Source organism: Cebus imitator, unplaced genomic scaffold (assembly GCF_001604975.1).
Source record: "Cebus imitator isolate Cc_AM_T3 unplaced genomic scaffold, Cebus_imitator-1.0 Scaffold51, whole genome shotgun sequence".
Classification (NCBI taxonomy): domain Eukaryota; kingdom Metazoa; phylum Chordata; class Mammalia; order Primates; family Cebidae; genus Cebus; species Cebus imitator.
The window spans coordinates 10,629,930-10,643,945 of NW_016107366.1; the positions used below are offsets into that span (position 1 = coordinate 10,629,930).

General features: G+C 43.0%; 1 protein-coding gene across 1 annotated transcript in view; it reads right to left on the reverse strand.

The window, feature by feature from the left end:
• The window catches only part of AK2 (adenylate kinase 2), a 24,861-nt gene that overhangs the window by 9,035 nt on the left and 1,810 nt on the right, over positions 1 to 14,016 (reverse strand). The window contains exons 2-3 of the mRNA XM_017527730.1: positions 3,154 to 3,279; positions 2 to 94 (exon numbers count right to left, since the gene is read on the reverse strand). Of these exons, the coding sequence (XP_017383219.1) occupies positions 2 to 94; positions 3,154 to 3,279 (219 nt within the window). The remainder of the gene's footprint in view (position 1; positions 95 to 3,153; positions 3,280 to 14,016) is intronic.

A 14,016-nucleotide genomic window follows, 5' to 3' on the forward strand; every position in this document is an offset into this window, starting at 1 on the left:
CAGTCCGAGGGAAGCCATCCAGAAGAAAACCATTTTTGCATGAGGGGGTCTCCAAATTCTTCTCAATGAGCTCCACTACCATTTCATCACTCACCTGGAAGTTAAGAACAAAAGAGCCTTTGGTTTAAATCTATGATCTAGGTGATTGACATTAGCCCAACTCCACAGCCAAAAGTTTATGTGTATATAAACTTATTACTAAACAGCAAGTTTTCTTGGACTCAAAGAAGCAACAATAAGAGCCAATGTGAAATGGCTCCATTGGGCAGATCCAGTTTCATGATTTTATCCCTGTGGTTGCCATATACACATTCTCGTCTCTTGAAATTCTTCTGTATCCCAAAAATCTGGGTGAGGGAAGGTAGATTCCATTACTTGTTATCTCACCAGGGGAACTTTGTATCTTAGGTTCTGAAGGCCCCTCTTGCCACTAGAGTCCAGAGTCCAAGCTGTCAGATAACAGCTTATCAGTAATCGGAGATCCTCAAGGCACAAGAAAGGTGAAGACACATGGCTGAGAGACCACCTGAGAGTGCCAGGAAAGAACGGGGTTGACAAAAACACGGAAAGACCATCTGCTTTCCGTTTCACAGCTGTCATTAGACTAACAGTAACATGACTGATGTGTGTACTTAGTTACACATCTGGGCCATCCTGGACATGAGGAAACAGAGAAGTTCACTGAATTGGCAAGAATGGGTCAGAACCAAGGAACTGAGAAGCCAAGCCAACACCCTTCCCTCACTTTTTTTTTTTTTTTGAGACATTCTTGTTTGTCGCCCAGGCTTGGGTACAGTGGCATAATCTCCCCATTGCAACCTCCACCTTCCAGGTTCAAGTGATTCACATGCCTCAGCTTCCCAAGCAATTGGGACTACAGGCGCACACAACCATGCCCAGACAATTTTTATATTTTTAGTAGAGATGGGGTTTCGCTATGTTGGCCAGGCTGGTCTCGAACTCCTGACCTCAAGTGATCTGCCTGCCTCGGCCTCCCGAAGTGTTAGGATTACAGGTGTGAGCCGCTGCAACCAGTCACAAGCCAACACACTCTGAGTCTCTCTAAAACCCCAATAAGGACCTCTCCCAGTTTTCTAAAACTGGTTTTTCTCTTGGGTCATTATAGAAGGAAAAGTCTCCAGCCTGTAGTGAAGCCTGCCCATCTTGGCAGCTAATCCTCTTATTTCGTGGCACTAACTGAGAACATGGGGACAAAGTACATGCTCTGCAACTAAGTGAAGTCTGGAGATAAGCAATCTCATTGCCACATCTCAATTTTTTTCTTAGTACAGAGTCTTTTGCCAAGACCCAAAGTCCAAAATATCTAGCTTTCTGGTTTGACTCAGGGCCTCAATCACATGAAGGGAAAGTTAGAGAAATGGGCAAGCAGGTGGGGAGGCAGAGGTACCACTTGATATAGCTACAGAATCTCAAAGCCTAACAGAAAGTAACTTGAGGATGATAGCAAACCCAGCTCCTTTCCCAACCAACATGCTAAGATAAAAAGCAAAGAACAAAAGACCAAGCACCAAGACCAAGCACCAAATGATTTCTTTTCTTTTTCTTTTTTTTTTTTTTGAGACAGAGTTTCGCTCTTGTTGCCCAGGCTGGAGTGCAATGGTGTGATCTCAGCTCCCTGCAACCTCCGACTCCCAGGTTCAAGCCATTCTCCTGCCTCAGCCTCCCAAGTAGCTGGGATTACAGGCATGCGCCACCATGCCCAGTTAATTTTTTTGTATTTTTTTTAGTAGAGAGGGGGTTTCTCCATGTGGTCAGGCTGGTCTTGAACTCCTGACCTCAGGTGATCCTCCCACCTCGGCCTCCCAAAGTGTTGGGATTACAGGCGTGAGCCACTGCACCTGGCCTCTTTTTTTTTTTTTTTGAGACAAAGTTTCACTCTTGTTGCCCAGGCTGGAGTGCAATGGTGTGATTTCAGCTCACCACAACCTCTGTCTCCCGGGTTTAAGCGATTCTCCTTCCTCAGCCTTCTCAGTAGCTAGGATTACAGGCATGGGCCACCACAACTGGCTAATTTTGTATTTTTAGTAGAGACAGGGTTTCTCCATTTTGATCAGGCTGGTCTCCAACTCCCGACCTCAGGTGATCCACCCTCCTCAGCCTCCCAAAGTGCTGGGATTTACAGGCATGAGCCACCGCACCCAGCCACAAAATGACTTCTGAACGTGATTAACAGACGCCAAGTTTCAGAATAACCCAGTTATAATTAATCTAGAGATCTTTGATTAGTGCCAGAAAATAATTGATTGTATTTGTCCAATTAGGTCTGCCAGAAAATAATTGATTGTATTTGTCCAATTAGGTCAACTAGCCTAAAGAAAGAAAAAATGTGGTTGGGCACGGCAGCTCACACCTGTAATCCCAGCACTTTGAGAGGCCGCGGCAGGAGGACTGCTCCTAGGTTGAGCTCAGGAGTTCAAAACCAGTATGGGCAACATAGTGACACCCCGTCTCTACCCTCCACCCCCAACACACACACACTAGCACGGCATGGTGGTGTGTTCCTGTAGTCCCAGCTACTCATCAGGCCAAAGTGGGAGGATCGCTTGAGCCCAGGAGGTTGAGGCTGTAGTGAGCCGTGACTGCACCACTGTACTCCAGCCTGGGTCTCCGGAAAAAAAAAAAAAAAGAGAGAAAATGCAATTACAGCCCCCAAATAGGAAGGATTACCTTTGTCGCAACTGGGAAGTAACTGCCTTGATACAGAAATAGAACACAGAGCCACAATACCTCTCTGAGTTCTGGCCTAAGGACAGCAGTTTCTTTTCTGGCTCTAAAATTTGGGTATGCAACAAAATACATCAGCACAGAAAAACTCCAATAATACTATAAATAAGTGCCATAAATTCAGAACAAAGTAACTCGTACTCTAAAAATTCCTATAATCTCTCAGTTTGTTAAAACACCCTCTAGCACATGGTTGTCCACCAGAATTTTGTTTGATGATGGAAAATTCTGTATCTGCACTGGCTGGTAAATACTTGAAACATGGGTAGTGCAACTGAGGAACTGATTTTTACATTAATTAAATTTAAATTAATCTAAATAGCCACCTGTGGCTGGTGGCTACCATACTGGACAGTGCAGATCTGGATTCTGAGGAATATCAGTACTCACTGGTACCACCAAACTTACCAGTTTCCCAGCATCCATAGTTGCCTTCAGCTTTTTTCCCAGCTCTGAGCCAGAAGCCACCATGGCCCTCAGCATGTCCCCAGTAGCCAAATGGCAGACACAGAAGTTTTCAGCCAATTTGGGTGCCTATGGAGAGGAAGACAAAAACCAACATACAGTTACACTGCAGGCTGTAGAGTCAGACTGCCTAGGTATAAACCTGGCCCTGCCACTTACTGGCTATGTAAACTTGGGCAAATGCCTACTTCCTTACCTGTAATAGGGATAAAAGTCCTTATATTACATTCTAATATACAATGACTATAGGGTTATAGTAAGAATTACATGAAATAATATATGTAAAGCACTTAAAACAGTATAAGTAGGACACAGGAGGCAGTCATAAATATTAGCTATTATTACCATTTCCACTCAACACACTAGTGACACGTTAAGTTTCAGTTTCCCCATTATAAGTGGGAATAAAAACAGTACCAACACTTCACATGGTTGCTGTGAAGTTTAAATTAGATATGTATATAAGGCACTCGGTACAATGCCTGGCACATAACATGTGCTGAATAAACATTTGCCAAAGAGATGAATGTGTAATTGCATGTACCACAGCTACTGGGTCTGGGAGGCAGCTAGGAGCAGATGCCCCCAGGCAGAACTGGGTTTTCCCCCTTCCTTGTCACTAAGTAGCTGTATTATCTTGGCCACTTCACTTTTCAGCTTCCTTACCTGTTTAAAATGAATGCAAAATAGGCTCCATTTCAGAAGGTAGCTGTGAGGATTACATGAGATATAAACAAAGAGCACTTGGCAAATAATAAGCATTTACATACTAGTTTTAGGAGGCATTGTAGCCTTTTAGTCAAGAGCATAGGCTTGAGAGTTAAACTGCCTGGTTTTCAGACTCCAGATCCACTATTACATATATGACTTAAGAAGTCACTTCACCTTTCTAAGTTTCAAATTTCCTCTAAGTAAAATGGAGATGGTAATAGTATCTATATCACTGGTTGATGAGACGATTACATAGAATCCAGTATATGCAGGCCTTGACACATAGTAAGTGTTCAATGGGCAGTGGCTGTTAGCATAACCCCTGTCCTAATTCTATATTCATTCATACAGAAAGAAAACATATACTAATGCCTTTCCCAAGAACCCTGTTGGGAGCCTGGGAAACAGATGAATAAAAGGCATAGACTATGGCCTTAAAGAACTTATATTTGGTGAACTATACTTGAGAATGCAGAATTAGAATAGGAAGAGACCCTAGACAGCTCAACACTGGCTTTGCAGTAGGAAAAGAGAATACAGAACTCACAAGGAACATAATCAGTTCAAGGACCTCAATCTTAGCTTTTCAATTGTTTTATAAACTAAGTAGGTTTAGATCCCTGTTCAAACAAACCAGTTCACTGGGATTTTTCTTTTCTTGCTTTTTTTTTTTGAGATAGAGTCTCACTCTGTTACCCAGACTGGAGTGCAGTGGCATGATCATGGCTCATTGCAGCCATGACTTCTCTGGGCTCAGGTGATTCTCCTGCCTCAGTCTCCCAGTAGCTGGGATTATAGGCATGTGCCACATGCCTGGCTAATTTTTATATAATTGGGAGTTTTCTTAGGTGCATGCTTAGGTACACACAATAAAAGTTACATAGATAGGGCTCCTTTGTGATTCATGGACTGATTGAGTTAAAGCAAAGAAATGACTTCGTAGTAAAATGGAATCTAGAGAGAAGGCATTAAAAACTCTGTACTTTGGAAAACTAGTGAATGTCAGGACACCTGGCGATGAAAAACCAGGCTGGCAGTGTAGCCATATACCCAGAAACTGCTTTCTGCCAATCTCTCTCATTGGCTGTTGAAATTAACCTGTGTAAACAATTTGGAGGTCAGGCTTGCTCAAGTGGAAAGGCTGACCAAAACACCATAGAGAAGAGCTGCCAGCACAGAACTTGTTCTATTTTTATCTTTCCCAAATTGCAGAACTCTTATGCACTGTTCCAGGTAACTGGATCCTACAGGTGTATGGAAGAACACACAGCAATAGGGAAGAAAATGAATTCCTTCATTGCCTGCTGGCTGCCTGAGAATCAATGTGGTAGGCTGTAAAGAGCACATATGGGTTTTGAAGTCAAGACAGATTTACACTTGATTCCTAGCTTAGGCACCCAGTAGCTGTGTGATCTTGGGCAAGTACTTAACTTCTCAGAGTGTCAGTTATCTCATCAGCTGAATGGGGATGATGACTACTTCACAGGGTTCTTACGAGGATAAATGAAATAAAGTGCCAAAAACATCAGACATGCAGCAGGCATTCAATAAATAAAATTTTTCCTTCCATGGTCTGCTTTGCACTACTCTTTATTTACAGACTGCAGAAGCCTAATGAAATAACTTTATTATAGTTCCCTCACATTTCAAACTTATGCTTTAGAGCAGCCATTCTCAGACTCTAAATCACTGGAGGATGTTGTTAAAATGGAGATTCTGGTTCCATACAGTAGGGCCTAAGCACCTGCATTTTAAGCAAGCTTCCAAGCCTGGATGAGTGGCCAGACTCTAAACTACACTTTGAAGAGTAGGGGTCTGGAGCCTATAGTCACAGTCTGTTGCTGTGGACCAAAGACTCTTGCAGAGCCCAAGAAGCAGGCTTGTCACCACTATAAGACCTCTGTGTGGGGTGGAGGACTCTGGGGTAATTGATGAGAATGCTAAAACCACTAGAGAGACAGCATGGTGGGCTGAGTGGTTCTCACACTTCAGTGTATTATCAATCATATGGGGCATCTGCTAGGCCCACCCTTAAAGTTTATGATTGAGTGGCTCTCAAGCAGCACCTGAGGTTCTGATGCATACACAGTTTGTGAAGCCCTGATGTAGTGGCAGAGACTGGGTTTTGTAGTGGTACATATATAGATTAGGAAATGGGCTCTATCGTTTATTCACTGTGTCATCCTGAACAAATTACATTACCTTTCCTAAGGTCTCAATTTCTTTATCCATAGCACAGAAAACAACATCTATCTGCAAAACTGTCGTAGGGATTTAATAAGATTATGTATGCAGAAACATACAACATAGGGCCTGACAATTAGGAAATACGGGGAAACTAAAGATTTGGTTTAATCTCAAATCCACCTGTTTTCTCACCTTGCAATCATCATCATCTTCTTGTTTTTTTTAGAAATGAGGTCTTGCTATGTTGCCCAGGGTGGAGCATAGTGGCGTCGCAAGTGTTAGCCTACTACACATCAGCATGGGAGTTCTGACCTGCTCTTTTTCTTACCTGGGCCAATTCGCCGCTCCTTAGGCAACTTAGTGATCCCCTGCTCCTGGGAGGTCACCATATTGATGTTGAACTTTTTTTTTTTTTTTTTTTTTTTTTTTTTTTTTTTTTTTGAGACAGGGTCTTACTCTATTGCCCAGGCTGGAGTGTAGTGGCATGTTCATAGCTCACTGTGGCCTCAAACTCCTGGGCTCAAGCAATCTTCCTGCCTTAGTCTCCCAGGTAGCTGGGACTATAGGCATGCTGTACCATATCCAGCTAATTATTTCATTTTTTGTAGAGATCGGGTTTTGCCACGTTTCCCATGGTCTCCAACTCCTGAGCTCAAGCGAGCCACCTGCCTCAGCCTCCCAAAGTGCTGGAACTATAGGCGCATACCACTGTGCCTGGCCTGATGCTGAACTTAGTGCAGACACCTGATCAGCATAGCACATTATAGCCCCAAACTCCTGTGCCCAAGCAATCCTCCCACCTCACCTTCTGAAGTAGTTGGGACTATAGGCTCATATCACTGTGCCTGGCATAATCACCTCTGTGCTTCCAATCTTTGTCACCCCTGCTGTCAATGTTCCTACACAAGCAACTAGAATCATATCCTAAAACATGTTGGATATGCTACCTACCCCCCAATACATACACATTCAGAAGCCTTCAACATCTCTGTGGTGCAACAGGGAAGAGTCCAAACATCTTAGCCTGGTACTCAGTTGCCCTCCACAATCAACTTCTAAAACCTGCCAAGCCCTCCAAACTTATTTCCACAAGTGCCCTGTGTTTATGCCCTGCACCACTGCAGACAAACTGCTCTTATACATGGTTCCCAAATACATGGCATAAATACCTCTCCAAGGATCTCAGCTCAAGCTCCTCACTCCACAGGAATGCCCTTTCTGTTCCCCTATTGGTCTAAGCCTTTTCTGTGGTACACTCTGAGTACATTTCTCCCATCAAAAGCCTCTTTAACTGGGCTGGAAGCGGTAGCTCATGTCTGTAATCTCAGTACTTTGGGAGGATCACTTGAGGCCAAAAGTTTGAGACCAGCCTGGGTGACACAGTAAGAACCCATCTCTACAAAATTTTTTTTTTTTTTTTTTTTTTTTTGAGACGGAGTTTTGCTCTTGTTACCCAGGTTGGAGTGCAATGGCGCTATCTCGGCTCACCGCAACCTCCGCCTCCTGGGTTCAGGCAATTCTCCTGCCTCAGCCTCCTGAGTAGCTGGGACTACAGACACGCGCCACCATGCCCAGCTGATTTTTTGTATTTAAGTAGAGACGGGGTTTCACCATGTTGACCAGGATGGTCTCGATCTCTTGACCTCGTGATCCACCCGCCTCGGCCTCCCAAAGTGCTGGGATTACAGGCTTGAGCCACCGTGCCCGGCCTCCTCTACAAAATTTTTTAAATTAAGCTGGGCAGCTGGGTGCGGTGGCTCAGCCAGTAATCCCAGCACTTTGGGAGGCTGAGGCGGGTGGATCAGGAGGTCAGGAGTTCGACACTAGCCTGACCAACATGGCAAAACTCCATCTCTACTAAAAATACAAAAATTAGCCGGGTGTGGTGATGGCTTGTAATCCCAGCTACTTGGGAGGCTGAGGCAGGAGAATCGCTTGAACTTGGGAGGTGGAGGTTGTAGTGAGCCAGGATGATGCCACTGCACTCCAGCCTGGGTGACAAGAGCAAGACTCTTGTCTCAAAAAAAAAAAAAAAAAAAAAGTAATAAAATAAAATTAGCTGGGCATGGTGGCAGGCACTTGTAGTCCAGCTACTTGGGAGGCTGAGATGGGAGAACCATTTGAGCCCAGAAGTTCAAGACTTCAGTGAACTATGACTGTGCCACTGCACTACACAGCCTGAGTGACAGAGTGAGACACTGTCTCTTAAGTGAAAAACACCTCCCCACCTAACCTCCTTCTTCCTCTGAGGAATCATATTGACATCAGCTAACTTTGAGCATCTGCAAAATGCCAAGCAATTTTCCATGCATTGTTTTACGGTACTCAGTATGCATAATACATAATAAACCCGTGAGGTAAGAACTATTTTTAACTGCATTTTACAGATGAAATTCAGAGGCTAAGTTGTCCAAAATCACACAGCTAGTAAAAGAAGTGGCAACAGGCCAGATTAGTAAGCCCTAGCTCTTAGCCATGACACTATAAGGCTTTAAGACAAACAACCCACAGAGCCTTTAGTGGCTATCCTCCTTAAGGAGCATAAGGAGGACTTCACAGTGCTGGCAATATTCTGTTTCTTGATAAAGGGTGTAAGCTACACAATGTGTTCACATTATAAAATAAATCAAGCTGTTCACTTGTAATATTTGTACTTTTTTCTAGGTATCTTATATCTTAAGTGTTTCTCCCTTTTTTTGAGACTGAGTCTCACTTTGTTGCCCAGGCTGGGGTATAGTCGCGCGATCTCAGCTCTGTGTAAGCACCACTTCCTGGGTTCAAGCAATTCCCTGCCTCAGCCTCCCAAGTAGCCGGGATTACAGGTGTCTGCCACCATGCCCAGCTAATTTTTGTATTTTTAGTAGAGACGGGGTTTCACCATCTTGGCCAGGCTGGTCTTGAACTCCTGAGCTTATGATCCACCCACCTTGGCCTCTCTCAGTGCTGGGATTACAGGTGGGAGCCACTGTGCCCAGTCTGTTTTTTTATTTTTAATCACAGAAACCTGTGTTTGAATTTCAGCTATCTCTTATTGGGGAAATCATTACCAGCCTCGCTGAGTGGATAGAAGGATGAATAGGAGACCTTCAATAAATTGTAGTTCTTGTTCTATCCTGAACCCAACATTCATCAAAGTCACTTATCTGATGCTTCCCACCTGGTACCCTGCACTTGTATGCATTTTTCCATTCATATTCATTTCTGCCTCTTCATCTAGATACACAGCAACAATGTAAAATAATGACTACTCAAGAGTCAGATAAACATGAGTTCAAATCCTACCTTTGCTACTTACTACATGTGCATCCTGGGGCAAGATACAGCCTCTGAGCCTCAGTTTCTCTGTCAGTAAAAAGGACCTATCTCCTAGTGTTATAGGATTAAATCAGATGATGTATGTAAAATCTTTAGCTTGGGGGTCTGTCACATAACTAAGCAATGGGTGACTATGCTGTAATTATCACATCCTCCTGACATGCATAGGGTAGGAGAAAAATCTAACCTGGGGCAGTAGATAGCAGCAGAAAGAGCAGGAACTTTGGAGTCATTCAGATGGAAGCTCTGTGAATTACTTGCTATGTAGCCTAGAGAACAAGCCATTCAAACTTCAGTTTCTCCAACTGTAAACGGGGAAATAAGAGTGTGGGTCTCAGAGTTGTTGCGAGTATCACTGCAATGATGTAACTGATGCACCTGACCTATAAGAGTGTCTAAGTGTGCCTGGCCTCGAATAATTGGGCCTAAGTTTGACACATGGAAGAAATGAGGAGGGGGATGGCAGAAAAGCCAAGAAACATACCTTTGGTTTTGACCACACTGAAGGATCATCCAATCCCAAAAAGGCGGCAGGGAAATAAAGTTATTTAAATAAAATAAGAACCCAAGTTTTTTGTTTTTTTTTTTTTGAGATGGAATTTCGCTCTTGTTGCCAGGCTGGAGTGGAGTGCAATGGCGTGATCTCGGCTTACTGCAATCTCTGCCTCCCAGGTTCAGGCAATTCTGCTTCAGCCTCCCAAGTAGCTGGGATTACAGGCATGCACCACCACATCCGACCATAAACCCATTATACACGTTTTAAAACATTACATTGATGCAAAAGTGGGTAGTTTTCAAATATTTAACTACTTTAGTTAAAAGTGAGGCGTTTTAAAAGGAAACATTATTTCAGTCATGCAACATAAAACATATAAAGTACCGAGTTATGCAGGAATAACAAAATATAGCAGGAAGAAAACAAACATTACTGATCAGGCACTAGGCACTAACCCTAAGTTAGGGATTTTACATGAAAGATTGCAAACATCTGCCAATGGGAGTCAAGCAGGCAATACAAATGAATGAAATGAGTCAAATGAAAGCAACAGGCAGTGAAGAGGACCATGCAGGGAACAGGAAGACACACAGACCATCCAAAGCAGCAATGCCACACAACTGCAAGTGACTGCTGCCACACTGGAATGGAGGCATCACTGCCAGGACTTCTGGTTTCTTAAAAGAAACTGGAACTCTGAATTTTTAAGAAAAATTGCATAACCGAAATGCTCTGTAGTCACCTTATTATTTTGAAAGCTGACAAAGAGAACAAATCAAGCATTTATTCTGACATTTCTATACCAACCATTTCATGGGGTAACCAAACAGTAGGTGGGGGGAAGTTTCTCTTTATAGAAATATTTCAGCTAATAAATAACAGGGAACGATATAATTAGAACACCACATTTCACCATCCATAATGAATTACTGAACCTAGACACTGAACAGCATGACTATAAACACCACAGAGATAAGCAAATACCACGTGCCTCCTCAGAGGATGGAGAGCACAGCACCCACCACCTGTGAAGTAGCTGACCCAAAAAAATGGAACCTCAACTGGATTAAGTATATATTAACTAACTATAAACCACCATGGCTGGGCACAGGGGATCACACCTGTAATCCCAACACTTTGGGGGGCTGAGAGGTGGGTGGATCACTTGAGGTCAAGAGTTCAAGACTAGCCTGGTGAACATGGTGAAACCCCATCTCTATTAAAAAAGTGTAAACCACAAATTTACAGGAAATAGAGAGGCCAAAGGAAGATGTTAAGTACACCAGAGGAATACAATTGAAAATTCCCAGAAAAAGGTATAATACTCCCAGGAAAAACAATCCAATTTCTTCAGCAAAACCATAAGAAAAAAAAAAAAAAAGAGAAGGGGAACTTATAAATTAAAAGAAAGGATGGGCACAGTGGCACATGCCTGTAGTCCCCACTGTTTAAGTGGCTGAGAGAGAAGTCTAGTAGCTCAAGACCAGCCTGAGCAACAGTGCAAGACCCCAAACTTTAAAACACTAGAAAAGTTAGCCAGGCATGGTGGCATGCACCTGTAATCCTGGCTATTTGGGAAGCTGAGGTGGGAGGACTGAGGCTGCCGTGAGCTATGACTGGGCCACTATACTCTAGCCTGGGCAACTGAGCAAGACCTTATCTGTAAAAAATATATACAAAGAAATAAATAAAAGAAACTTAAAATTATCACATTGGTTAACACAAAAGATAATTTGAATAAAAATTGTTAATTTTTTAGGGAATATAGTGCTTGTTTTAAAAAATTATCTTTTAGCAATACATACTAAATATTTATAAATGAAATGTTACGATACCTGGGAGGTGCTTTATAATAATTTGTGAAGGGAGAATGGCTGGAGAAGCAATGGCCACCAGTCAATGGTTGCTGGGCTTGGGTAGGGGCTCATTATACCATCCTGTCTTCCTTTGCGTATTCAGAATTCTTCATAATAGAAAGTTAAGGTGTGTGGGGTATGTCTGCTGGCTAAATGTTATTGTAGGCCACCATCTGCAACCTCTGATTTATGATCTTTTTTTTTTGAGACAAGGTCTTGCTCTATTGCCCAGGCTGGAGCGCAATGGTGAGATCTCAGCTCACTATAATCTCTGTCTCCAAGGCTCAAGTGATCCTCTCATCTCAGTCTCCTGAATAGCTGGGACTACAGGCATGAATCTCCATGCCCGGCTAAATTTTGTTTTTTTTGTAGAGATGTACAATTTTTATTTTTGTAGCCATGTTGCCCAGGCTTGAACTTTTTTTTAAACTCCACAAAAATACATACAACCAACAGTATTCCTATTGTTCCAACTCTGGAAAGTGCACAGAGGTTAAATGACTTATGTAAATCTTATCCTTTCAATTCCCAGCTCTAATCAAATCTCTTCTATTTCTACAAAGCCTTCTCTGACCAACTTCCACCATCATTCACCCTTATCAATCAACTCATTAGTATAATTTTCTTCTAAACTTCCTGAATAAATCATGTCTTACACTGAAATACATCCAAGTTGAAGGAGGGGAGGGGAGATGTGTTACTAAGATAAGGGAGTCAATATTTATTGAGTACCTACTACGAAACAGGGCTGTCATCTAGGTTGTGGGTGCTTGGTACACACACACACACACACACACACACACATAAAATAATCTTCCAGTATCATTGTGAATTTTTAGTTGATGAGGGGAAAAACTTTTTCTGTTTTATCTTGCTTAATGCTTTATCTCCAATGTTAGATGCTCGTGAAACGTTGAATAGCAAGGTAGGTATTATCCCCATTTTTCAGCTGAGAACACTGGGGCTCAGGAGCTACATAGCTTGCTAGATTATAAGACCTTTGTCCCAGTACTAGGATAGGCTGTCCATTCCATAATTACATAAATTATTAACTTCAATATGAGTTAAGAAAAAAAAATTTCCAGGCATAGTGGCCCATGCCTGTAATCCCTGCAATTTGGGAGGCCAGGCCAGGAGGATCACTTTAGTCCAGGAGTTCAGACCAGCCTGGGCAAGATAGCAAGACCCTGTCTCTACAAAAAAATGTTTAAAAATTAGCTGGGCATGATAGCATGTGCCTGTAGTCCCAGCTACTTGAGAGGCTGAGGTGGGAGGCTCACTTGAGCCCTCAAGGTCGAGGCTGCAGTAAGCCGTGACGGCACCGCTGCACTCCAACCTGGGCAACAGAGTGAGACCCTGTCCCAAAAAAAAAGAAAAAGAAAAATGACACATTTGAGCTACTCTGTTTATACCTGATCACTCAAAGAAAAAGTCTGCAGAGTCTAAGATTAAACATCCCTAAACTGCAGATTACCCAATAAATGAGTGTGGCAGCAATGGGAAAGCAGAGATGTCAACAACGCCGAGGATAAAGGATAAAGGGATCAGGAACAGGTAAGCTCCAAAGAAGAATCATTTCGGTCTGTGGAGAGAAAAGAAAGTGGTCTTTTCTGAACTAGTGCCCAGTCACAGGAATGAATGGAGTGTCAGAACTTCTTTCCTTATCACACACATTAACCTGTGACAGTCATCCACTTCCACTAACCCCATCAAGGGCCAAGTAATGTGCTAGGTGCCACAGGGGGTACCAAGAATGAGTAAGATGGACTGTTTACCAAGATTGTTTAAATTTGGCAAGTGCTAGGAAGAGAAGAGTGGGCATAGAGCAGTCCCCAAGATTCCCTTTCATTTGGGAGCTCTGACTTCCCTCTTTGGAGCCTCACCAGAGGCCTATGGCCCAGGGGGCAATGCCAGACCATCAAGCAAGAAGAGGACATCTATAATCCAACCTGTGGGCTTCCAAATCCTAAATGAGATCATCAATCCTAACACTGATCTATGGCCCCATTAAGTCCCATATCTAGAAAGGGCACAGATGCCAAGTGTGGCCACTGTTGCCTGCTAGGGCAGACGGGAACTTCACACTCTAACCTCATGGCTCCTGAGGTCCCAGGCTCATGAAACCCATTTCACTAACTTGGGAAAGTCACCTGACCTCTCTGGGCCTGTTTTGCAACCTGTTGATTGAGAAGGTTAAAATTTTAGGTTCCCTATAAAGAACAAGAATTAAAAAAAAAAAAA